The sequence below is a fragment of the Mustela nigripes genome, chromosome 2 (genome assembly GCF_022355385.1).
Source record: "Mustela nigripes isolate SB6536 chromosome 2, MUSNIG.SB6536, whole genome shotgun sequence".
In the NCBI taxonomy this organism is placed as follows: domain Eukaryota; kingdom Metazoa; phylum Chordata; class Mammalia; order Carnivora; family Mustelidae; genus Mustela; species Mustela nigripes.
The window spans coordinates 4,762,700-4,789,595 of NC_081558.1; the positions used below are offsets into that span (position 1 = coordinate 4,762,700).

Below are 26,896 nucleotides of genomic sequence, written 5' to 3' on the forward strand. Positions count from 1 at the left end.
GGGGGGGGGAGATTTTTGATGATTGCTTCAATTTCCTTGCTGGTTATTGGTCTGTTCAGATTGTCTATTTCTTCCCGTTTCCATTTATAAGTTTCCCGGAATGCACCCACAGTTTATAAGCTTCCTGGAATGTATCTATTTCTTCCAGATTGCATAATTTGTTGGTATATATTTGCTGATAAGAATTTTTAACAATTGTTTCTGTTTCCTTGGTATTAGTCCTGATCTATCCCTTTTCATTCATGATTTTATTAATTTGGATCCTTTCTCTTTTCTTTTGGGTAAGTCTGACCAGAGGTTTATTGATCTTATTAATTCTTTCAAAGAACCAAATTCTAGTTTCATTTATCTGTTCTACTGCTCTTCTGGCTTCTATTTCATTGAGTTCTGCTCTAATCTTTATAACTTCTCTTCTCCTCCTTGATTTAGGCCTTATTTGCTGTTATTTCTCCAACTCCTTTAGGTGTAGGTTTAGCTTGTGTATTTGAGACTTCTCTAAGTTTTTGGGGATAGACTTGTATTACTATGTACATCCCTCTTAGGACCATCTTTGCTCTAACCCAAAGGTTTTGAACAGTTGTGTTTTCATTTTCATTAGTTTGCATGAATTTTTAAAATTCTTCTTTAATTTCCTGGTTGACCCATTCATTCTTTAGCAGGATGCTCCTCAGCCTCCAAGTGTTTGAGTTTCTTCCAAATTTCCTCTTGTGATTGAGTTCAAGTTTCCAAGAATTGAGGTCTGAAAATATGCAGGGAACATTCTCAGTCTTGTGGTACCAGTTGAGACTTGATTTGTGACCCAGTATATGATCTATTCTGGAGAATGCTCCATATGCACTCGAGAATAATGTGTGTTCTTTTGCTTTAGGATGGAGTGTTCTGTATATAACTGTGAAGTGCATCTGGTCCAGTGTGTCATTCAAAGCCCTTGTTTCTTTATTGGTCTTCTGCTTAGATGATCTGTCCATGCTGTGAGTGGAGTGTTGAAGTCCCCTACTATCATGGTATTATTGTCAATATATTTCTTTAATTTGGTTATTAATTGGTTGATGTAATTGGCTGCTTCCCAGTTAGGCGCATAAATATTTATAATTGTTAGATCTTCTTGTTAGATACACCCTTTAAGTGTGATATAGTGTCCCTCTTCATCCCTTACTGCAGTCTTGGTTTTAAATCTAATTTGTCTGATATGAGGATTGCTACCCTAGCTTTCTTTTGAAGTCCATTAACATGATAAATGGTTTCCCACTCTCTCACTTTCAGTATGGAGGTGTCTTTAGGTCTAAAATGAGTGTCTTGTAGACAGCATATGGATGGGTCTTACTTTTTTTTTTTTTTTAAAGATTTTATTTATTTATTTGACAGACAGATCACAAGTAGGCAGAGAGGCAGGCAGAGAGAGAGAGAGGAAAGGAAGCAGGCTCCCTGCTGAGCAGAGAGCCTGATGTGGGGCTCCATCCCAGGACCCTGAGATCATGACCTGAGCTGAAGGCAGAGGTTTAACCCACTGAGCCACCCAGGCGTTCCCCCCCCCCTTTTTAAAAAAATCCAACCTGATGCTCTGTGTCTTTTGATTGGGGCATTTAGCCCATTTACATTCAGAGTAACTATTGAAAAACATGAATTTAGTGCTATTGAATATTAGTGCTATTTAGTGCTTGTAAAATTTCTGTTTCTGCAGATTGTGTCTGTTTCTTTCTGGTCTATGTTACTCTTGGGCTCTGTCTTCCCTTACAGGATCCCCCTTAATATTTCTCACAGGGATGGCTTAGTGGTCACATATTCTTCCAGTTTCTGTCTGTCCTGGAAGCTCTTTGTCTCTCCTTCCATTCTGAATGACAGCCTTGTTGGTTCAAGTATTCTTGGCTGCATGTTCTTCTCATTTATTACCCTGAATATATCATGCCAACCCTTTCTGGACAGCCAGATCTCTGTGGATAGGTCTTCTCTAAGTCTAATGTTCCCACCCCTTTAGGTTAAGAACCTGTTGTGTCTGGCTGCTTTCAGGATTTTCTCTTTATCTCTGAAATTCACCAGCTTCACTATTAAATGTTGGGGTGTTGATCTATTTTTATTGACTTTGGGGGGTCCTCTCTATCCCCTGGACTTGAAGGCCTCTTTCCTTCCTCAGATGAGGAAAGTCCTCAGTTATTATTTCCTCAACTATACCCTCTCTCTCTCTCTCTCTCTTCTCCTTGGGGATTCCAATAATTCCAATACGATTTCATTTTATGGCAGCATTGATTTCTTGAAGCCTCCATACTTGTTTTTCTCTCTTTTCCTCAGCTTCCTTCCTTTCCATCCACTTGTCATTTTCTGCATCACATTCTCTTTTTTCTCCCTCATTTACTCCAGCTGTTAGAGCATTGAATTTAAGCTGGAACTCAGAGCCTTTTTGTTATTGGTCTGATTAGATTTCACTTCTGCACTAAGTGATTCTCAGGTGTCTTTTGTGTCTTTTTTCAAGCCCAGCTAGTGACTGTAGAATTGTTAGCCCCAGTTGCAGCTCCAGTATTTTACTTACACCCATGTCAGTTAGATCTGTGGGGGACAGTATTACCTCTGGTCCTTTCTTTTGTCGTGAACTCCTCCTCCTGGTCATTTTCCCCAGAGGAGAGAGAACAAGAGAGCAAAAATAAAAAATATCAGCCACGACTCAAGCAAAACACACCACAGACAAATCTAAAGAGGAACCAACAAAGAAAAGAAAAAGAAACTAAAAGGGAGCGGGGAGAATGTAATCTCCCAGACTCCCAGGTGGACAAAACATCGTGATCCATTTGGTCCCAGGTATGTTTTGGTCTGTTTGTTAGAAGACACTAAATCCCAACATTGTAAAGAAAGCAAAACTTACATACATACAAAAATAAAACTGAATACAGTGAAAGGAAGCCAAAAATGACTAATATATCTATAAAAGGTAAATGCAAAAAATGCAAGTTAAAAAAACACTTAAAAACAAAGAGTTGATAAAATAAGAAACTAGTTGAAAAGGGAAAAAAGAATGGGGGGCGTGCTGGGTGGCTCAGTCATTAAGTGTCTTCCTTCAGCTCAGATCATGATCTGGGAGTCAGAGTCCCAGGATGGAGCCCTGATACATCAGGCTCTCTGCTCAGTGGGGAGCCTGCTTCTCCTCTCCCACTCCCCCTGCTTGTGTTCCCTCTCACGCTGTGTCTCTCTCTGTCAAATAAATAAATGAAATCTTAACAAAAAAGAAAGAGGAAATTTTAAACGGAAAGATAAACACATCACGAGAAAAAAAACTCTTGAATTCTATATATTCTTTTACCCGAGCCCTGGAGTTTGCAGTCCTGTGTGCTCTATAAACTTGGCGTTCCCCTCTTGTTTCAAGGGGTCTTCTGGGTGGGGTCTGCTGTGCCAATTCTCAGGGGTCTTCCCCCTGCAGGCCTTCCACCTCTCTAGAGGATGAAAACAAAAATGGCTGCACCACAATCTCGAGCCCCACAATCCCCTCTCTTCAGCAAAGCCTCAGGCACAAGCGTCTTCACTTTTGTGTACCAAACTCTCCACTCTCCTGCGGTGCACTGGCAGCAAGCCTCTTGGGGGAAGGCAGAGGGTCCCTGTCCTTTGTACTACACCCACACTGTGAGTGGTTGCCTGGTCACATGAGCTCCTGTGCTGTCCCTCCTAGGGAAAGGCAGAGGTCTGCTGCTCTCCTGTCCTTTTCAGGGCCCTGCAAGAGAGCGACCACGCATCATGCTGTGGTCTGTGGTTTATGACAAACTGAGCTGAGAACCCCCTCCCAGGCTTACTGACCCTAACTGGTTTCGCACTGCAATGCTTGGGAGCTCAGCCCACTGAGGCATCTCCATTCTTTCTGTGACCCCGGTAATCCTGGGACCACACTGTCCCACCAAGGATTTTGCTTGGTTTCACCCCCCGAACACTTTTCAGGTAGGAATGTCACTCACTGGAGCAGATTTCTAAAGGTTCTGGTTTTGTACTCTGGGGCTATATCACTTTCTGGTAGCTGCTTTATGGAGGCTCCCTCCCACCACCAATTATCTTCTGATATATACCCTCAGATTCATGTCTCCACACCTCCTAGCTTGCAAAAAGTGGTCACTTTTTTATTTGTAGAATTTTAGCAATTCTTTTCTTACATCTCAGGATGAATTCATAGGCACTCAGAATGATTTGATAGTTATCTATCTAAATTTAGGGAACCAGATGAAGAGAGGTCCCCTACTCTTCTGCCATCTTGCTTCAGTATTTTCCAGAATTTCCTGTTGTTGGACTGTGTGATGGTTAATTTTATATGTCTGCTTGGCTGGAGGCTGGTGATCAGTTGGTATAGCCAAACCCAAGTCCAGATGCTTCTGTGAAGGTATTTTAAAGATGTGATTAACATGGACATCAGTGACCTTTAAGAGAAGCTGATGACTCTCCATAATGTGGATGGGTATCATTTAATCAGTTGCAGACCTTATGAACAAAAAGTGGGGTTTCCGAAGGAAGAAAGAATTCTGCTTCCAGACTGGAACATAGAAATCTGGAGTTTCTTGAATTTCCAACCTTTGGACTCAAGATGGCAGCATCAACTCTTACCTGGGTCCCCAGCCTGCTGGCTTAACCTATAGATCTTGGACTTGACAGCTCCCACAATCAGGAAAGCCAATTCCTTGGGATCCCTCTCCTGTTGCTTCTCTGGAGAATTCTCTCTGGAGAATTCTAATACAGAATTCGTCTAGTATTTACTCTTGTGTGTCCTTTATGTCTGGCTTCTTTCCCTCAGCATAAAGTCTTTGAGATTCATCCATACCATGAGGCATGAAGGTCCTAGTAGGTCTTGCCTTCATCATGGAGACATAGCACCTGTCCCTGAATGTCTGAACTCTGCCCAGCATTCGGCAGCTGCGGACATTTGTGTGTGAGTCCTTTTATGGATGTACGCTTCTATTTCTCTTGGACAAACACTCTAGGGTCCAGTGATCCTGCTTCAGGGTGTACAGCCATATGAAACCAAACCTGGATATCAAAAAGATAATCTGCACCTCCATGTCCATTTCAGGGTTGCTCACAACAGCCTGGACATGGAAACAATGTAAGTGTCCACCAATGGATGAATGGATAAAGAACATGTCACACACACACACACACACACACGCATACACTCACACACATACACACTGGAATATTATTTAGCTACAAGAAAGAAGAAAATCCTGTCATTTGTAATAATATGGGTGGACCTTGAGGGCATTAAGTGACGGAAATCTGACAGAGAAAGACTAATGCTGCATGGTGTCATTTATATGTGAAATCTAAGAAAAGGGGAATGTGTAGAAACAGAATAGGATGGCCACTACCAGGAGTAAGGGTGTGGGGGAAATGGGGAGATATTGGCCAAAGAGTGCACACTTGCAGTTAGGAGAGGAGGGAGTTCTGGGGATCTAGTGCACAGTAGGGTGGTCATAGGTAACAGTACTGTATTATATACTTGGAAGTTGCAAAGATGCTAGATCTTAAATGTTCTCATCAGAAACAAAATTTGACAATTATGTGACATGATAGAGGTATTAGCTTATGCTCTGGTGACCATCAGATTGCAATAGATAAACGTATTAAATCAACACATCGTACACCTTAAGCTTAAGAAGATAGGGAATTATTTCCATTCTAGTTGGCAAGGAGTCATGATTCCCAGCCAACTGCATATCTAGCCTTTCCCTAAGATATCCTACGATCCAGCTGCTGAAGGCTTAGTGGCTGCCATCAGAAATAGTCCCTGGATCTTGTCTGAGGTTCCCAGCCAGCATTGATTCTGTTGGTCAGTGCCCTACTTAGACCAGGAATCCTATCCTTCCGATATCACTTTGTGGGAGCACTGACAACACAGACTCTGTCTCCGGTTCTCCGTCTGGCTCCAGCCTGTGTGCTGACCTTCCTGGGGACTATGTGTTCCAGGCGGCATGGTGGCTAATGTATGCTCTGACTGGGAAGTGGGAAGGCTTGTTCTGATCTTCCCTTAAGGGATGCACAGAAGCCCACTCTTTTGACAACCAGTAGAGATTCTCTGGCTCACAGACGGCCCCACTTTAGGCAACTACCCTGTGACCTCACCACCATGCCCTTCACTCCATAAAGCTGGGGATTATGTCTGGACTGGGTGGAGAGTCACTGTTGGGAATGGCTGTGGACTCCGTGGATAGTCATTTCCCAATCTCCCCGTCCGAAAGTTACCCTGAACACAACTTTCGGTAAGAGCTACAGAGAGGCTTGCTTTGTTTTTTCCATCCTTTTTTCTTTTTTAAAAAGGTTTTATTTATTTCTTTGACAAGCAGAGATCACAAGTAGGCAGAGAGGTCTGCAGAGAGAGAGAAGGGGAAGCAGGCTCCTCGCGGAGCAGAGAGCCTGATGCGGGGCTCGATCCCAGGATCCTGAGATCATGATCTGAGCCGAAAGCAGAGGCTTTAACCCGCTGAGCCACCCAGGCGCCCCCATTTTTCCATCTTAAAGTGATTTCTTAATAGCGCAGAGGACCACAGGGGAAGGGAGGGAAAATGGAGTGGGAAGAAATAAGAGAGGGAGACAAGCCATGAGAGGCTCTGGACTCTGGGAATCAATCCAAGGATTTGAGAAAAAGGATATACGTGGGGGAATGGAATAACTTGGTGATGGGCAAAAAGGAGAGCACATGACGTGATGAGCCCTGGGTGTTATACGCAACTAACGAGTAGGTCAACACTACGTCAAAACTAATGATGTGCTCTATGTTGGCTAACAGAACACAATAAAAAAAGTAAATGGAAAAGCCCCTTGTTGGCCTGGAAGATACCTTACTGCCTCTCCTCCACTTTCTGGCACACCTGTTTAGAAAAACTGTTAATATAATTAGCCCTTGGTCGGGGTCTGGGAGCTTGGACCCTGCCTTGTGGATTCTTGTGTCCCGGGTTTGCTGGGCGGGTGTTTAGCAGAGGCAGGGTGAAGGAAGCCGGGTGGGACAGAGAAAAAGAACTAAACGAGGAGGTGATCTCAGATGCAATTAGCCTCAGCCTGATCCCATGGGGGAACTGAGCCTACTACCACCATGAGTTGATCTCACCACGGCGCTGGCCTCTTGCAGCTCTGGGTTAGTAACCTCTAGGGCTAGTAACCTCTTGGGTTACTAGCTGGGCTGGGTCTGAGGGTTTGTACAGGCTCTGGGGAAGGGGAAGCTGTGAGCTCTTATCAGGCAATGCTCACAGCAGCTGGGTGATGGGTCCTCCACCTGCTAAAGGGTGACTGTAGGGTATCAACAGCATCCATTATGGGGCCCTCAGTTGGTAGAGGATGACTATGGTTCAGGGGGGAAGGGGAGAAGTGAGGCCAGCAGGGGAGACCAGTGTAAGACTAGGCAGGGTCTTGAGTGCCATATTAATGAGACTGAAGTTCATTTTGAGGAAAATGGGGAGCCATGGGAGGATTTAGAGTGCAGGAGGAACATGGTCAAGTTGGGTGGGGCTGTCCAGAGTAGCCCTGCCAAATACCTCTTGGACTCCTCCAGGCTGATTTCTTCAAACTTGAGTGTCCCTTATTTTCCCCTTTGCTGAGAAAGACACAAGGGGTCAGGCTTACCAAGCCACGTGGCTAGCAAACCTATTTCCTCTATTCCGTCCTTCCTCTTCTCCCTCTAGGCCTGCCCTCTGACTGGCAGGGTCTCTGAAGTGCAGATTTTATAGCCTTGGCTAACTGTTTGGGGTTTAATAAAGGGTAACAGGCATCTCCTGATCCTCCACCCCTGACCAGGACCCCAGACCCATGTTTAGGTAGGATTATGAGGCTCCCCCAATACCTCCGTACCAAGGTGTCCACATCCACATCCCTGGAACCTGTGAATGTGTGACCTTACATGGTAAACAGGGCTTCGCAGATTGATTAAGTTAAGGATCTTAAGATGAAGAAATTCTGGATTATTTGAGTGAGTCTAATGTAATCATGGGTATTGTTTTTAAAAGGGAGGGAAGAGGGTCAGAGAGGAGGGAGACAGGGAGATTGAAGGAGAGAGGGAGGGAGACAGGAAGATGCTACACAACTGGCTATGAAGACAGACAAAGGGGCCCCCGGAAGCTGGAAAGGACAAGGAATGGATTTCCCCTGGAGCCTCCAGAAGGCATACAGCTCTGTTGACGTCTTGACTTCAGTCCCCCAAGACTCACTTGGGACTCTGACTTCTGGATCTATAGTGTAATGGATTTGTGTTATTTTAAATGGCTGTTTGTGGTATTTTGTGGTGGTGGGGGCAGGAAAGTCACATGTCCTCCTCCCATGGCCATCCCCATTCTGAATGCCGGCTATTCCTTCTGTCTCAGACTCTCCACTCACCAAACTTTTCCCCATTTCTGCTTGCCCTGCTTCCTAAACTCCCTTCTATCTCCACAGCCCTTGCCCTAGATCAGACCACCATGCTTTTCTCTCCTTCAGGATGCAGCCCGACCCTTCTCCATGGCTCCCACTTGGGCCAGGGCACAGCTGTTGTAAAACCCAGCATGACCCTCACTCCCTTGCTGAAATCCCCTCTGGTGCCCTGAAGATCAAGTCCAAACTCATGCACATTAGACCGTTCTGCATGAAATGATCTTTGTTGGCTTTTCCAGTTTAGTCATTGCTGGTACCAGGCCTTCTGTGAGTAACCAGGACAACTTAGCATAGCAAAAGAATAACATAATGACAATGAATATTATCAAGCATTTAATCTGTGTCAGGCAGGATTTTGTGTTTTTTATTACATTAAACCTCAATCCCTATAAAGCTGGTGTTGTCTTCATTTTGGTGATGGGGAAAATGGCTTCTAGGTAGACCAGTTGTCTCTTGCTGCCTATTCTACCACTCCAAAACTGAGTAGTCAAAAACTCCAGTTTTAGAACCAGGTTTTATTTTCCTACAGTTTCTGAGGGTCAGGAATCTAGAGGTGGCTCAGTTGGGTGGTTCTGGATCAAGTCCCCCAACACACACACCCCATGAAGTCACAGTCAAGCCATCGACCATAGACCTCAGTTCCTCCTCATGTGGGCTTCTCCACAGTGCTGCAGAGTGTCCTTACAACATGGTTGTGGGTTCCCTCTGGTGAATGATCTCAGAAGGAGAGGGCAAGCAGGAAGTCACAGTGACCCTCCAAACCTCAGATGTCTCAGATGGCCCAGTGTCATACTCTCCTTTTCCTGTTCCCCAAGTCTAGCACACCCTCAAGTAGAGGAGGATTAGGCCCCTATTCCTGAAGAGAAGAGTACCAAGGAATTTGTGGATGAAGTTAAAACCACTACATTTATTTGTCTGCCTTTAGTGTCCACATCTTGGATGCACAAAACAAAGATTATGGAAGAAACTAAAAATCCCAGAAGTTGCCCCAGTTGGCAACATTACCCCACATTATGGAATCCCCTCCACAGTGATGCTCTGGGACATGGCCTGTTGGTATCCTTATTCTCCAGATAAAGAAACTGAGGCCCAGAGAGACAAGTCACTTTCCAAGGTCACTTTGAGAATATCTTGCAAAATCAGGATCTGATCCTAGGTCTGATTCCATCTCCTGTGGCCATAAGAGCCAACCTCAGAGCTTTTCCTGCATCCCAGACTCTGTACTAGGCACACCATATATGTCCCCTCCTCAGAGGTTCACATCAGCCCCATGAAGTAGACCTGTTATTATTGGACCCAATTTACAAATGGGAATGCGGAGACACAGAGAGATTAAGAACTTGCCAGGACCACACATGACTAGGAAGTGGAGGAGATGGGATAGAAACCTGATCTGGTTCTAAAGTCTGTGTATCCTCCAGTGCTTCTCCTTAACACAACACAGCTTTTGTTTATCCTCTTTCTTGGTGGAATTTGCTATGTTTTTGTGCTGACTCTTAACTGCAACCTCACCATGTAGGGTCCCTTGATGCACACAGTGGGGGACCACTGATGAATCTTCTTCAATGATCATAACTGCAAGGTGGGTATTTTGTTTTGCACAGAGCAAAAGGGAGGGTGTAGAAACACTTGGGGACTTTTCTTCCCAAGAAGTTGGGGCTAATCTTTGTGTCTCATTTTTAGCTTGTGGCAGATGCTTTTGGTGCCTACACACACCTGTGACCCTCAACCCCTTGGGATACACTAGACTGATATCTATCAGCTGCTGCATTTTGTTATCAACAGGTTTACACTCGGGTTATGCCCATTCTCCCTGCTTGGAGGCCAGGCCCAAGGTGCTGTGGGTTGATGTGAACCTCAATGCGTGATGGGCAGTAGCTGGGGGATAGATACCCCAGCTCCCTTGCCCCTCTGCTGGGGTAACTGAAGATTTCTCTGAGCTGCCTTTCAGAGTTGCCCAGGGAGATTGAGCTCTAGTGCAACTTCCTAGATGACATGGCCACCTGGGACCCTTTACCATCCCCATCTCACTGCCCACCCCTCTGAGGTCACCTTCCTGATAAACGACTTTCACTAGAATCCTGTTCTCAGCATCTGCTCCTGGAAATGCCGGCCAAGGCATTACTAGACCTTCATGTTTGTGAGATTGTGTATGCAGGTGTGTTAGGGCTGGGAATGTGGTGGAGTGTTGCTGTGCTGTAGTCAGATGTAGGACAGCTGAAGGCAGATGGGATATTTCAAGTGCTAGACCTTGGAGCCAGAGATTCCTGGATTCAAATCTTGACTCCAAGTAACCTTGGACAAGTCCTAGCCCCTCTCCACACCTCAGTTTCCTCTTTAACTTTATTATTATTATTTTTTGTAAAATAGGTGGGGGTCATAATCCTTACTTGATGATATTGATGTGATGTGATGAAATTAAATTTTATTGGCAATGTGTCTAGCATAGCACCTGGTCCATGATGGCTGTGGTGGTTATTTGTGTGGGGTGTTCTGGAAGGAGACCTTTGAGTGGGATTTGCTTCATTATAGACAAATTATAGTAGTTTATTTATAGTTGGGGGCAATGAAAGATGGTCAAGAGGGGGGTGCTGCTGGGGAAAGAGAAGCAAGAATGGAGGGAAGGAGAGTGATTGGAGAGAGAGAGAACACAGTGACACATCAGCCAGACCAATTTTTCTTCACCATGGTGGAAAGAAAAAATTAGGGGTTTGCCATGCTGTCCTCATCCAGCAGCAATTCAGCAAAAAGTGCTGTCTTGCTCTGGTGGCATTGAGCAATTCTGACTCCACCTCTCCCTTCTTCCCACATGTTCTGTTTACTGAAAATCTCAAGACCATAGAAGAGGTTCCCTCTTCGAATGAGAGAAACACGGCACCATGGGGAGCTCCAGCTTGCTCCTCTTCTGGGGTAAGTGTGGGGCTGAATGGTGATGGGAGGGTTGAGGGAAGCCTGCACTGGATGTATACTCAAGGGAAGAGGGAAGGCCATGGGGTGTCCAGCCAGAGACCCCAATTCTAGGTTGGACACTGCCAACACCTTCACTGTGGGGCCCTTGACAAAAATCACAGAGCACAGAGAATTCCCTTTGTCAGGGCAGACTTTCTTTATAGTCATTGATTTGACATGTATTTCCTGAGCACCTACTATGTGCCAGGTCCCTTTGTAGGCATGGAGGGGAGAGCAGTGGTAAACAAGCAATTCTTGCTTGGCTGACATCCTCATGGGAGGGACAGGCAGAAAAGAAGCCACTGGCCATAACAGTAACCACCCACCTAGCAACATTTTAAGTTCCTCAAATAACTTCACAAAATGCCTCCAAATACTGGGTGACTAGGAGCCCCATTTTACAAAGGAGGAAACTGAGGCAAAAGAGATTAGATGACTTGCCCAAGACTACTTAGCTCACAAGGGGTAGAGCCAGAAATCTGGCTCCAGAGTCGTATGCCTCATTGTTCATTACTAGGCTATGCTGTCCCAAATAATAACTACACAAAAGCATTTCAGCCAGTGGGAGTGCCACAAAAGAAGAGAGTAACTGGGAGTTATGTTGGACGGGGAAGTCAGGGAAGACCTCTTGGAGGGGGTGATATTTGTGCTGAGGCCTGAGCCATGAGATGGAGCCTTCCTGTCTGTTGTGTTATTTCCCTTTCTTCAGGTGTCAGTTTGTACTGGTCTTATTTATGGCCTATGTTGTGGTTTTTGTCATGTCTTTCAAGTTTTGGTCACTGTCCAAATCTATGAATGAGAGAGATGAGCACTGGGTGTTAAGCACAACTAATGAATCACTGATCACTACATCAAAAATTAATGATGTACTATATGTTGGCTAACTGAACATAATGATTAAAAAATCTATGAATGAGGGACAATGTTTTGAACAACAAATGTGGGCTTCCTTAGCTGTGGTCCAGTGCATCTTTTTCTGAAGGAGAAAACATGGGTGCAAAGAGATTAAGTAAGTCTTCCAAGGCCATGCAGTCAATAATTAGCAAAGCCAGATTTTTAAATCCAAGCATTTGGGCTCCAGAGTTGGTATGCTTAAAAACAGTGCTCTATTCCCTCTACAATGATGAAGTAGGGATGCGTAGGTGGCTCATTTGGTGGTGCATCTGCCTTTGGCTCAAGTCATGATCCCAGAGTCTTGGGATCAAGTCCCGCATTGGGCTCCTGCTTGGCAGGGAGTCTGCTTCCCTCTGCCTGCCGTTCCCCCCGCCTGTGCTCTTTTCCTTATTTGTTCTCTCTCTGATAAATAAGTACATAAAACTTTAAAAAAATCTAAAATGATGAAGGAGCAAAACAATTTTGGTGATAATGAATGGGGATGTCAGGAGTTTGGGTCTGTGGGACTTGTTGACTGGCAGGGATCCTTAGAAGGAGCAGGTAACTCGTGGACTGCAAATGCAGGAACGCCAAGTTGTTGCTTTGTGGTGTCAGCGCTTGTATTAGCTACTAGTGCCCCTTACTCTGCCCTGGACTTAATCATCAGAGTAGTGATGACGACACTGAGGGTAGGGATTGTGGGAGGGGGAGAAGATGGGGTGGTGGAGGTCAGGTGGTGGGAGTGGTGGAGGTGGGGGTGGTCATGGGGGTAGTGTGGGTGGTGATGGGCTTGAAGGTGGGGATGGTACTCAAGAGAAGGGTGGGGGTGGGGCAAAGATGGGTGTGTTGGGGGTAAGGGTCACAGAGGTGGTAATAGCAAAGAAGAACTAAATGCTGGTAGGCTACACTGCCTTTTGGACACTTTTTTCATCTCTCCCTAAGAATCAAACTTTGCCCTCTTGAGGAAGATGTCATTTCTCTTGAGAATACATGTTTTAGTGTCTGTTTTTGAAAACCAGCTGGAACTTTTTTTGTAAAAGAAAGTTAAGATAATACAAACAAAATGAAAAACATAAAGTGCAGAAATGCAGGAATGGCACTGTATTATGTGACATACTGTATGTCTGTCACTCTGTTGGATCTCTCGTCTACATTCATCAAACCTACTTATATGAGGTCATTCCAGGAGCACTTTTTTCAGCTTGAGCACATTGCTTCTCGATGGTTCACGGTGTTTTTTCTTTTCTTTCCCCGTAGGGTATTGTCATCTATTCTTCTGGGTTGTTTTCCCATTGGAATCAATGGCAGTTGGTAAGCTGGTCAAAGAAAATCCATATAGTCAATGTGCGGGAAGATGCTTTTGGGGGAGGAGACCCTTCTGTCCCAGGAGGCTGAGCTGCAGCTGAACACTTGCTGGGAGATACTTAGTGACAGAGCAAGGGATAAGTAACATCCAGGTCTCCTGGTTCCTCGTCCAAGCACTTACCTATGTGCCGTGGATTCACTGTGTGACCTCGGATGAGTCACATGAAACCTCTCTTGATGGTCACTCTCCTCAACCGTGAAATACAATTAACACAGGTTCCCATCCCAGGGACATTGTGAAGCTTCAGTCGAAAGAGGTAACTTTGTTAACTACTTGGTACATGTGATAAGAGCTTCGTAAATGGTACTAGGAATAGGGATGGAATTTACTCAAACTACAACTCAATGTGGAAAAAAAAACGCATTTAAAAAACGTTATTAATTGTTCTCATCTTCTACATAAGCTGCTGCTGGATGGAGAAGAAAAACACTGCCAGTTCTTCATGTTCTCAGTGTCTCTGTTTCCTGGCTCACCCTTATTTGGGAAATTCAGTCTGTGTTGTGCAAAGAGTTAATCTTTCGAATTTCTTACTCTACTCTTGGTCCTCCCAAGATGGTGGCTGTGTGTTGGTGTAGGGGCAACTTATGGGATCTTGTGGCTGTCAAGGGTGGACTGTGGATAGGATGTTTTGTCCATTGGTAGAGCATGGCCCCACCTTGCTTGTCTGGTAGTCCTCTCAGAAGCTCTCTACCCTCCAGGGGTCCATGCAGGAGCTTCTACTTTCCATGTTCAGGCTATAGGAACCCAGAAGATTTTTTTTGACCACCTACTAGCTACCTCCTTCTGTAGATTCTAATCCTTGGCTCTCATACCGTGTTGGATGTGACAGCAGCAGAAAGCAAACTTCTCTTTTAGACTGGGAAACTCCACCTAATTTTTGCTGGGAGAAGTCAGCCCCTAGCCTTGATACCCCAATTCATCCATTCCTACCCAGAAGTTACTGAGGTGATGTGGCAGAGGAGTAGGGCTTCTGGTGGGTCCCTCTCATCTCTCTTTATTAGCTTCCCACAATTTTTCTCTTCCCCTGTGAAAGGTATTTATTTCTCTTACACCATGGCTTAATGAAAGCTCTACTTTCTAGTCCTTCAAGCCTGGCTACCCCAAAATCTTTTTATTGAGATATGACTGACATATAACATCGTGTAAGTTTAATGTGTGTACGTGTTGATATGATACACATGTTGGGGTCCGTTATCAAAGGATCAAGACTGATACAAAGCGAAGGTCAAGCAAAGCTTTATTTCATGCCAGTATCAAGAATCAAACCGACCAGCCGGGACCGTCTCTTAGTCATGTTAGGTCACACGTGGGTGGCCAATTGAATTACAATTTACCTTATAGTAGCTGTTTGAACTAGCCTATCACTCTGGTCAGAATTGGCGCCCAAGTTTAACATCCAAAAGGCAGGGTTTACATTTTTTTGATGGTTAGGGAGATAGTATGTGTGCTTTACTGATTGGATGTCTCCATCTGACCTGACCCGTCCTTGTATTTGGGCTCTGTTATCAGGGACTGGTCAACCATATTTTACTGGTTTCCCAGATTTGTTTTTAAGTAAGTTCCTCTGGGGAGGGGGCAGGGTCAGTTTAAGTTTTACTGCACGAACAACAAAATGGCTGTGTAGCCGAGATGGAGTCGCTCTGGCTAAGTAGGTCCTTACACACACATATATTGAGAAAGATTATCACCATAGTGTTCACGAACATCTTCATTACCTTACATAACTACCATCTTTTTTCCTGGCAACCCAAATCCAGTTTGGTAATTAAAACTTGAATGTTACCGTTTCGCTTTCATGTGTGTCTACTGCTAAGACGTCCTAAAATCTCCTGAATGAGAGTAAATCTTTCAGCAGAATGTGTTGGGGAAGGGAGTTCACACCCATATAAGTGGAAAAGAAAATCCTATCACTCTATTTCCAAAAAGATCACCTTGATAAAAAAAAAAAATCAGTCATTATCATTGATTCCAGAAAGCCCTTGGCCAGTGAGGAAGTCATCGTGTGACTCTCCACAGCTCTGGGACCAAGCTGAGGCCTGACACTATGCAGGCAAGTTAGGTAGATAGATAAATAAATAAATAAAAGACTCTATGAGAGTCTCACACATAGAGAGTGTGAGAGATGTTATAGTCAAGGCACATACTTGAAATTTGTAAGTGGAAATTCCAAAGACTTAACATTTGAGAAAACTAAGCACTATTGGAATTAAAGATTGGAATTAAAAATGGAATTGGGATGTTAACTTTGTGATAGTTCACCAAAGTACATACTTAAAATATTTGTGCTTGCCTCTCTATACCATACTTTATAAAATACTATGAAAACGCATATACACTTTGATACAGCAATTCCTAATCCAGAAATTTATTCCAAAGAGATGTTTGTATAAAGTACAGACGTACCTCACCATACACTCAAGGATGTGCTTTATACTATTCTGGTAACAACTTGGAATAAACAATGTTTTTTTACATGAGGGGAGTAGTTGGATAAAACATTGTGTTTGTTAGAGTAACCCTAGCTACTGTAACAAACCCAAAGCTGTCCATGGCTTACTAAAAATAAATTTAATTTTTGTTTGGTTTAGAGTCCAATGCAAATATTTCTGGCCAGTCAGAGCTTTTCCTCTGAATGGTAATTTGGAGACCCAGCTGCCTTCTATCTGGGTAGAGATATCTGGGTGGCTCAGCCATGCTAGTGTCTCAGAGTCTTCTTCAGACTGTGGCAGGAGGGAAGAGTAACAGTGGAGAAGGCATACCCACATTCTAAAAACAGAGGTCTGGCGGTGAGGCACGGGGTATTTGCTTGGGGTCATAGGACCATACCTGGACACAAGGTGAGCTGGGAAATGCAGTCCGTGGTGGGTAAGCTGCCTGCTACTGACAGTTGCATACCGTGGAACTTTGGCTTCCAAGCCAGTCCCTGGCACAGTTAATGCCCATGGGCATAGTGGAAACTACATAGCTGTTCAAAAGCATGAGCTGGGTCTGTATGCACTGACTCGGAAAGTTGCCCCAAACATATCCTCCCCTTAACTTTTTATTATAGAAATATTTAAACATTCAAAAGTAGGGGAAACAGGACAACAGACTCCCATGTACCCATCACCCAGCTTCCACGCTTGACAAATTTTGCTGCTCTTGGTTTGCAAGACCTATTCTGATTTGAAAAAACAAGAGGACAACAGAGTTGTCCTTTCCAGGATGATGGACCTGCTCTGAATCTACAATAGCCACTAGCCGCAAGCAGCTACTGAACGCTTGAAATAAAGCCAGTAGGACCAAATAATGGGATGTTTTGTTTTATTTAATTTCATAGATTTATTTATTTTTTAAAGATTTTTTTTGTCCTTCTAGGTTACTCTTGGAGGTTTTTTGTTTTTTTTTTTTAATGATTATTATGTTATGTTAGTCACCATGCAGTACATCACTAGTTTTTGATGTAGTGTTCCAGGATTCATTATTTATGTTTAACACCCAGTACTCATGAGAACACGTGCCCTCCTTAATTTCAAAAAGTGAGAGAGAGCACGTGTGTGCACTCTTGAGCAGGCGGAGGGGCAGAGAGAGTGGGAGAAGCAGACTGCCTGGTCCCAGGACCCCAAGATCACGACCTGAGCTGAAGGTAGATGCTTAACCAACTGAGCCACCCAGGCACCCCAGTTTTCAGAAATTTAAAAGCAAACAGCTGTATATGATTAGTAGCTACTGTTTTGGAGAGCACAGTAGATTGTATATTGCGTGATCTCACTTGCGTTAAGAAAATTGTGTGAATTTATAAATTTATTCCTATTTAGTAATACACTTGCATGACTGAGTCTATGAATAGGATTTAGCCTGGAGGGAATTCACTCTAAGCTTTTGACAGTGGTTGCCTCTGGGTGTAAAGATGGGGGACTAAGAGATCTTCACTTTGAATTTTATATACTTCTGCATTGTTTGTTTGAATTTTTTAAAAAAGCAATCATTACCTTTTTTTAAAAAAGACACAAACCAAAAAAAATTTTTTTTTCATCAAAATAAGAATGACCATCTGCTTTTGGTCATTTTCTGTAGACGCAGAGCTGATAGGATTGTTGTGTGAGTAATTCATCAAGGGAGGACTCTCAGGAAACACTTGCAGGAGACTGAGGGGAGCAGGATAGGGAGGAGAGAGAGAAAGTACCTTCCTGGAAGGTGTTTTAGGAGAGTTTTAGCCACACAGCCTGGTCTCACAAGGAGCCTGGAGTGTGCAATGCATCCCAGAGGTTCACCTGCTCAGGGGGAAGGCAGAGACTATGCTGTAACTCACCTGTACCTGTTCCACCAGTGTTTGCCTGGGGGATCCGCATGCCATGCCAGTAAATCAGATGGGGGGTGGTGGGTGCCAAGAATGGCCGCTCTCCCACCCCTTCTTACCGGGCAAGGACTCATGAACTGGTGTAGGACGAATCCCCAGGAGGAGACTGGGTTTTCCCCTTCTCATACCCACTCCTGCTTTCGTAACTTGCTGCTGTAATCACTGGCACTCGGGGAAATACGGAGACTGGCTGGCTCACGGCCACGTTCAAAGGGATCTGATGGCTTCTCCTTGCTCTGCTGTGGGGCTGGTGGCAGCTGCGGAGCACGTGTTCTGGGAACAGGCCTCCCAGACTGAAGGCAATTAGACCTTGGGCGAGCACCTTCGGCTCTCGGTGTTGTTGTCCGATTAATGGGTATTGCAGTGACCCTCCCCCCGACCTAATGGGTTAGTTGTGAGGATTTGACTCCATGTGCTCTTGTTAAGAGATGGGCTCTGGAGTCATAGTTCCTGGGTTCAAATCTTGGTTCCAGTCCTCACATATTTCAGTAAATTCCCTAAAACTTCAGTTTCTATGAAAATGAGAGTCAGACAGGTTAATTAATCCAACTGGTAGTGCTTCAAGTGGTACCTGGAACATAGCAGGTGCACAACTGTGTCAGTGCTCTCTTTTCTCAGAGAAACCGAAATTATCTGGTTCATACTGGCTGGGCCAAAGCCGTAGTGAGTAGACACAGTCAGGACAGTGACCAGGCCCCCCAGACGCCCTGCCAGCCTTCACCCATTCTGCTTTAACTTCTCTTGCATTCTGACTGATGGTGTGACCTCGGGAAATCTGTGGAAACACTCTTGGACCTCTGTTCTCATATCTGTAAAATGGAGTCCTTGTGTTTACCTTGAGGTAGGGTGACCAACCTCCTGGCTTGTCTTTTACCGGGAGGGGAATTCCCAGGACTCTGGCCTTCCAGTGCTAACACCAGGGAAGTCCTGGGAAAACCGAGGTTACTAGGTCCACCCATCTGGAAGCACTATTGTAAGGCCTTGCAGACAAAGCACGGAAGGAGCCTGGAGCTTGGGAGGCACCAGTGAAATGGAAGCTCTAGTTCTAACTTCAAAAGTCCTTTTGCCCTTTGGAGTCTCTTTATGCTTGGGTCAATTAGGTGATCATCCATTAAGTTGTTTGGCTCATAACTGAGGAGCATGTGTCTGTCTCAGGGGGATTGTTGAAGGGGTTTCCTGGCTTCTTGCCCTTGCAGTGGCCACCAGAGGGCACCAGGGAGCACCCAAGTCAAGTTCCACCTCCTCTGCCCACAATCCTCCAGGACTCCCACCACCCTCAGCTCAAAGCCCAAATCCTCTTGGAGACCTCTAAGGCCCTACACGACCTGCTCCATCCCCTCCATGCCCTGCCCTCCTCCCTCTCTTCGCCTTGCTCTCTTTGTTCTGACCACACACCCCTCCTTGCTGCTCCTCTAATACCTCAGGTCCAGTCCTGCCCCAGGGCCTTTGCATGAGCTATGTCCTCTGCTTGGGATGCTTTTGCCCTACATATATACTTGGCTCTCTCCCTCATCTTCTTTATGTTTCAGCTCATGAGTCATCTCAGTGACTACCCTATTTTTGACATCGTATCCCCTACCCTCAACTCTCCAGGTTATTAGCTCTGTGAAGATGGGGAATTTTGTGTGTCTTGTTCCACTTCTGAATCCACAGTGCCTAGAATAGTGTCTAATGTATAGAAGGTGTTTGTATTTATCAGAGTTATCCAGAGAAGCAGAACCAATAGGAAGGATACATATAGATTAAAAAATTTGTCATAAGGAATTGGTTCGTGCAATTCGGGAGGCTGGCAAGTCCTAAGATCTTTGCAGTGACATGCAAAGTTCTTGAGACCAGAAAGAATTGGGGGAACTGAGCAAAGGTGAGCATGGCTGGTGGGACAAGGTAGGAGATGAGCTGAGAGGTTGGTCGGTGCCAAGTCACACAGACCTGGCTTGAGATTCTGGTTTGGGGTGGGTTTGAGTTGTGAGCGATTGAGCCAGAGGAAGAGGGTGACGGGAAACTCAGATGAAAGGCAGGAAGTTTGCAAAGAACAGCATTGCCTCTGCAGATGAAAGAGGAAACTGTTAGTGAGAAGAGATACAACTAAGATGTCCTGCAGGGAAAGGAAACAAGGCATGTTGTAAGAAGGTTTTGCAGCATTCTATGAAGTGCTTTCTTACTCTATCAGTCGACGCTGGCACCTTACCGTTCACTCCTTTTTCTTTCACATCCCACACCCAGTCCATTGGCAAATACTGTTAGCATCACCTTCGGAAGAAACCCCCAATCTTGTGTCTTCCACAGCTCCCAGCAGGATTGCAGCCACCATCCCGGCTTACCTGGATGGGAGCAGGTGTCTCCTGCCTGGTCATCCTGCCCCTCTACAGTTCATCTCCCAGCCAGGGGCCACAGGACCCTGTTAAAACCCCAGTCCAGCTCTGTCCTGTCTGTGCTCAGACACCTCATGGCTCCCACCACTCTCTGTAGAAAGCCGAGGCGTGCCAGCACCCTAGCAGATCTAACATGATTTGTCTGTGTCCAGGCCTCCCATTTCCCCCTTCCCACTGTGTTCTAGCCACATCGACCTCCTTGTCACGCCACCAAACTCTTGGCTTGGTCTTGCCCCTTCATGCTGTTTCCTCTGCTCTAGGTTCCTTCACAGCTCACTCACCTCCCTCTGATCTTTGTTCTAATAATAGCATCTCAGCAAGGTCTTCATTATTGAGCACCGACTGTGTACTGGGCACTGTTGTATGCACTCAGCACACAGCAGTGAATGACAGACACAAATCCTTGCCTTCTAGGAACTCAAAGTCCATCAGGACAACAGACTTAATCAATCACAGATGCTGTTTTTTTTTTCTTTTTTAAACAAAGAATTGTTCTAGAAATTGTCTGAAAATTAATTTCATTTCCAGCCAGATTTACCTCTTCCTGGAGAGCAGTAGTAAAAATCACTCACTCCAATGAGTGGAGATGCCACTCACCGGCTGTGTGTCCTTGGACAAGTTACTTAACCTCACCGAGCCTCAGTTGTCCACATCTGTGTAATGGGAATTGTATGAGTAAACATACTAAGGCTGCTCTAGCCAATAAACAAACTTGGTAGCGTCACACAACAAAAACATTACCTTGCGGGTCTGGAGATCAGAAGTCCAAAGTGGGTCCCATTGGGCTAAAATCAAGGTGTCCGCAGGGCTGTGTTCTTTTCAAGAGGTTCTGCAGGATAATCTGTCTTTTTGCCTTTTCCAGCCTCTAGAGGCCTCCTGGATTCCTTGCCTTGTGTTCCTCCTTCTCCACTTTCAAAGCTGGCAATGACTGGCCAGGTCGTTCTCACGTTGTGTCCCTTTGCCTCTGCTGGCTTCGCCTTCTGTTTATAAGGACCTTTGTGATTACTTTGGCCCCACCTGGTTAATCCAGAATAATCTCTTCATCTTAGGATCAGCTGATTGCCAATCTTTTTTAAAAAAAATTTTTATTTTTTAAATTTCTTTTCAGTGTTCCAGAATTCATTGTTTATGCACCACAACCAGTGCTCCATGCAATCCGTGCCCTCCTCAGTACCCACCACCAGGCTTACCCATCCCCCCCCCCAAAAAAACCCCTCAGCTTGTTTCTCAGAGTCCACAGTCTCTCTGGTTTCCCCCAACTCCCTTCTCCTCTCCATCTCCCCATGTCCTCCATGTTATTTCCTTATGCTCCACAAGCAAGTGAAACCATATGATAACTGACTCTCTCTGCTTGACTTATTTCATTCAGCATAATCTCCTCCAGTCCCGTCCATGTTGCTACAAAAGTTGGGTATTCATCCTTTCTGATGGAGGCATAATACTCCATAGTGTATATGGACCACATCTTCCTTATCCATTCGTCCGTTGAAGGGCATGTTGGTTCTTTCCGCAGTTTGGCGACTGTGGCTGCTGCTGCTGTGAACATTGGGGTGCAAATGGCCACCTCATTGCCAATCTTAATTCCATCTGAAACCTTAGTGCTCCCTTGCCACGTACCATACCATATTCGTAGGTTCCGGGGATTAGGATGTGGTCATCTACCAAGGGGCTATTATTCTGATGACCACAGGAATGATAATATCAAATAAGTCTCTTCCCAGGCACCTAGAAGCCTGCCTCCATGTCTGGCTTTGTCTTTCCAGAGCTCACAGTGTGGCGGGAGAAATGATCATTAAAAAGCTAATCATGGGACACCTGCGAGGCTCAGTGGGTTGGGCCTCTGCCTTCAGCTCAGGTCATGATCTCAGGGTCCTGGGATCGAGCCCCGCGTTGGGCTCTCTGCTCTGTGGGGAGCCTGCTTCCTCTTTTCTCTTTCTGCCTGCCTCTCTGCCTACTTGTGATCTCTGTCTGTCAAATAAACAAAACAATAACAAAAAAATCTAATCGTATAAATAATAGAACAACTGTAATTATGGTAGTTGTCATAGAGGAGGAGCTCAGGAAACCTTGGGAGCGTCAAGGGAGGTGTTTTGGAGGAAATGACAGTTAAGCAAGACCTAAGGAGAGAATAGGAATGGGTCAGGCAAAGCAGAGGTCAAGGGAATAGCATATGCCAGGGCCCTGAGGTGGGAAGTCTGGAAATGGAACTACCATGAGATGAGAGGCTTAAAGATGTGGGGTCTTGTCACTGGGGCCTCATGGGTCCTGTTAAGTGGTTTGGGTTTTAATTCTGAGTGTGATACTGTAGGCAGTACAGTGTAGGAGCACTGTAGGCAGGGGTGGGGGTAGATGATCAAATTTGTATTCAGAGATGACTACTATGTGGAGAAAAGATTGGAGGGGACAATGGAGGATTTAAGGATGTAGAATCCAGAGGAAGGTCTATGGGGATGGAGAAAAGCAGGTAGATGCCAAATGCTACTTGTTTATTGGCTAGAGCAGCCTTAGTATGTATACTCATATAATTCCCATTACCCAGATGTGGACAACTGAGGCTCGGTGAGGTTAAGTAACTTGTCCAAGGACACATAGCCAGTGAGTGGCATCTCCACTCATTGGAGTGAGTGATTTTTACTACTGCTCTCCAGGAAGAGGTAAATCTAGCTGGAAATGAAATTAATTTTCAGACAATTTCTAAAACAATTCTTTGTTTAAAAAAGAAAAAAAAACAGCATCTGTGATTGATTAAGTCTATTGTCCTGATGGACTTTGAGCTCCTGGAAGGCAAGGATTTGTGTCTGTCATTCACTGCTGTGTGCTGAGTGCATACAACAGTGCCCAGTACACAGCCGGTGCTCAATAATGAAGACCTTGCTGAGATGCTATTATTAGAACAAAGACCAGAGGGAGGTGAGTGAGCTGTGAAGGTACCTTGAGCAGAGGAAACAGCATGAAGGGGCAAGACCATGCCAAGAGGTTTGGTGGCATTACAAGGAGGTCCGTGTGGTTAGAACACAGTGGGAAGGGGGAAATGGGAGGCCTGGACACAGACAAATCATGTTAGATCTGCTAGAGTGCTGGCATGCCTTGGCTTTCTACAGAGAGGGGATGTCAGTCATATCAGGAACATCCTACTCCAGAAGGATCTCATCCATGCTGAGGTCTTAACTACATTTACAAAGACCCTACTTCCAAATAAAGTTGCATTCTCAGGGGCCAGGGTTTAGGGCGTCAGCATATTTGGGGGTGGGGCACAGTTCAGCCCAGAATAGTCCTCTTCATGCTCTCATGCTGCCTTCCCCTTGAAGCTCACCCTGGAGCTCTAACCTGACCTCTTCCTTCTGTACTGTCCAGATGTGAATGAGTGTCTGGATACCACCACGTGCCCAGCCTACGCAACCTGCACCAACACTTTGGATAGTTACTACTGCACTTGCAAACGAGGTTTTCTGTCTAGCAACGGACTGACGCAGTTCAGGGGCCCAGGAGTGACGTGCAAAGGTAAGTACGCACCCCCTCAAAACCCGCCAGCATGTTATATGGGAATCAGGTGGAAGCTGGCTGGGTAGTGGATGTGGATGTAGGTACTTTTTCCCCAAACATTTTTTTCTCCCCATCTCCCTTAACCTTCTTTTCTTTCTTAAATTTTTAAAATTTAAATTCAATTATCCAACACACAGTACATCATTGTTCTCTTTCTTTTTCTATGACAATGATTCCTGCTCACTCAACGTTCCAACAATTCAGAGCTAGCTTTAGGATGAAAATGAAAGTAAAAACCGTGTTGTTTGTCAATATCCAGAAATAACCACTGATTTCCTTTTGGGTAACCTCCTTTTGGTTGTCTTTCCATGCAGAAAACAAGACTCTCTAACATTCACTGAGTGCCGGGTCCCCTGTGAAGGGCTTTCTATGCATTTTTACATTAAACTGAGTTCAGGCATCTCTACCATGATGATCTCTACCATACAGAGGAGGAAACTGCTTGGGGTATTGGAATGACTCATTCACAGTCGTGCGGTTGAACTGACCTCCAGACCCATCTTTCCGACTCTAACAGCAATTTCTGAATCATATCACCTAGTTGTGAGGTGTTGGGGAAACATATTTACCCTCTGTAAGCCTCAATGTTTCCCTCTGTAGAATAGGTTTATAAGACTACCCACCTTGAAGGATAGTTGGGAAAATTAAATGCAGTCATGTGTATGCAGTGCTAGGTACAGTACAAGAGGTACTACCAATGTAAATAGCATAAATTGAAATAATCCCCAGAATGAGCAAAGTTCTTTGTTTGCATTTTTATGTTTAGATCACAGTTCTTCCCTTGACAGTCAAGATCTGACTGTGTCTCTGAATAAGACCAGGGGTTGGCAAACTTTTTTGTGCAAGGGGCCAAAGAGTAAATGTTTTGGAGGTTGCAAGCCGAATGATCTCTCATGACTACTTAATGCTCCAGTTGTAGTGAGAAAGCAGCCATAGGCGATACACGAATGAATGGGTGTGGTTTTGTTCCAACAAAACTTTATTTATACAAACAGGTGGTGGTAGACTGATTTGACCCATGAGCTGTACTTCGCTGGGCTCTGAAAAAGAGAATTCATTTCTATTGTTGTAGTACCCAGAGGGTTCCCAAATCTTTCTTTACCTTTGCGTTACAGTTCGTGGGTTATTTGGTAAGCTTCAATAGTCCTGATGGGCCCTGGTTTCAAAATTTGGGTTGAAACCAACATTCTCTGTCTAGAAATTTATGACTACTACGGCAAGGATTTCATCTCCTTTATGTCTCTGACCCTCCTATAGGGCCTGATATCTTGTGAATATCCAATAGATACTTGTTGAATGAAGGAACATGTTACCTCCTTCTTTATGTCAACTACAGATTTAGTCAGCCTTAATTGGTTGTTTCTAATGTTTTACTGTGTTAGATAAAGGCGTGATGAACATTCCTGTGGTCTGATCTTGATGTATAGGGGCAGCTCCAGATTTCTGTCTAGGAGAGGCACAGTTTTCTGGGAGGGGCTGTAAGAGACTTGCCTTGCAGCTGTATTTGCACGACAAGTATATAGCAAGGGTTTAGGATGACTTGGCAGATCCGGGCTGAAGGAAACTTGTGCTGGACCACATCATGATACCATAACTGGACAATTTTATGGGTCCTCAAATGAGTAAATTGTTCTATGTGGCTTTGAAAATTATTCTTTTTTTTAAAAAAAGACTTTTTTATTTATTTGTCAAAAAAGTGTGTGTGTGTGTGAGAGAGAGAGAGAGAGAGAGAATACACATAAGCAGGAGGAGTGGCAACCAGACACAGAAATAGGCTCCCCACTGAGCAGAAAGTCTGATGGGGGGCTGGATCCCAAGACTCTGAGATCCTGACCTGAGCCAAAGGCAGCCACTTAACTGACTGAGCCACCCAGGTGCCCTAAATTGTTATTTTACAATCTACTGCTGGGTAGCAGAACACCTGCAAATTTAGAACATGAAAATAAGGGCAACCATTTATTTTGTTCATGAATGTCTCTGTCATCTGGGTTGAGTTTGGTGAGTGTGGCTTGTCTCTGTTCCATGCAGTGTCAGTTGAGTTGGCTCCAGTGGGGGCTAGAGGATCCACTTTAAAGAGAGCACACTCACACGGCTGGTAGCTGGTGCTGGCCTCCAGCTGGCTGCTTCACCAGGGCTGTGGGCTGGGGATCCTGGTTCTTCACCATGTGAGCTGCTTTTTTCATGGCTGCTTGGGCTTCCTCACAGTATGGTGGTCAAATTCCAAGAGAAGAAGGAGGGAATGCATGGTGTCTTTATGACTTAGAATCACTACCCTCACAATCACAGCATGCTTAGATCCAAGGGGAGGGAATAGAGACCCCATTGCTTTCTGTAAGGAATACAAATTCATATGGAATGAAGGGCATATGGCATGGAAGACATAATTTCTGCCATCTTTGAAAATACAATCTGCTACACAAGATGAGGCAAATTTGTAACTCCAACTCTTTCTGTGTCCAGATATAGATGAATGTTCTCAAAGCTCCTCAAAATGTGGTCCCCACTCAGTCTGCAGAAACCTTCTGGGGAGGTACAAGTGCAGCTGTTTCCCCGGTTTCTCTTCTCCCACTGGAAATGACTGGATCCCAGGATATCCAGGTCATTTCTCCTGCACAGGTAATGCTCTTGGGCATGGGTCTTTGGTGAACAGTGATCACTTGAGTTGGAGACATGCATCTCTCATTTTAGACACACCATCTTCGTTCTGCCCACTCTCCTTTACTGCTCCTCAGACATCAATGAGTGCCTCTCTGGTGGCATCAGCCCGGAGCATGCGGAGTGTGTCAACTCCTTGGGAAGCTATGATTGCAGCTGCCAGAGTGGATTCCTCTCTCACAACTCCACCTGTGAATGTATAGAGAACCTGTTGTGCTCTAGATGCCCTCCTCCCCAAACCTCCATATTAAATCAGTCATCATATCTTGGGGAATTTACCTGTTAAATATGTCTTAAATCTCTCCATTCTTCCCTGTCCTCGTTCTGGGATTCCCTGATATTTTACCAGCTGCCTCACTGGGCTTTCTCTTCCTCCAGTCTTGTCCTTCAAATCCATCCTCCAACTGTAGCCAGAATGTTCTCACAAGATGCAAGGGCTCT

The 26,896-nt window shown here is 45.0% G+C and overlaps 1 protein-coding gene across 2 annotated transcripts in view; it reads left to right on the top strand.

Annotated features, from left to right (window-relative positions):
* Positions 1-11,212: 11,212 nt before the first annotated feature.
* The window catches only part of ADGRE1 (adhesion G protein-coupled receptor E1), a 47,147-nt gene continuing 31,463 nt past the window's right edge, over positions 11,213-26,896 (top strand). For both annotated transcript variants that reach the window (XM_059388817.1, XM_059388818.1), the window contains exons 1-4: positions 11,213-11,268; positions 13,438-13,491; positions 23,612-23,758; positions 26,261-26,416. In XM_059388817.1, coding sequence (XP_059244800.1) covers positions 11,238-11,268; positions 13,438-13,491; positions 23,612-23,758; positions 26,261-26,416 — 388 coding nt within the window. In that variant the 5' untranslated portion in view covers positions 11,213-11,237. The remainder of the gene's footprint in view (positions 11,269-13,437; positions 13,492-23,611; positions 23,759-26,260; positions 26,417-26,896) is intronic.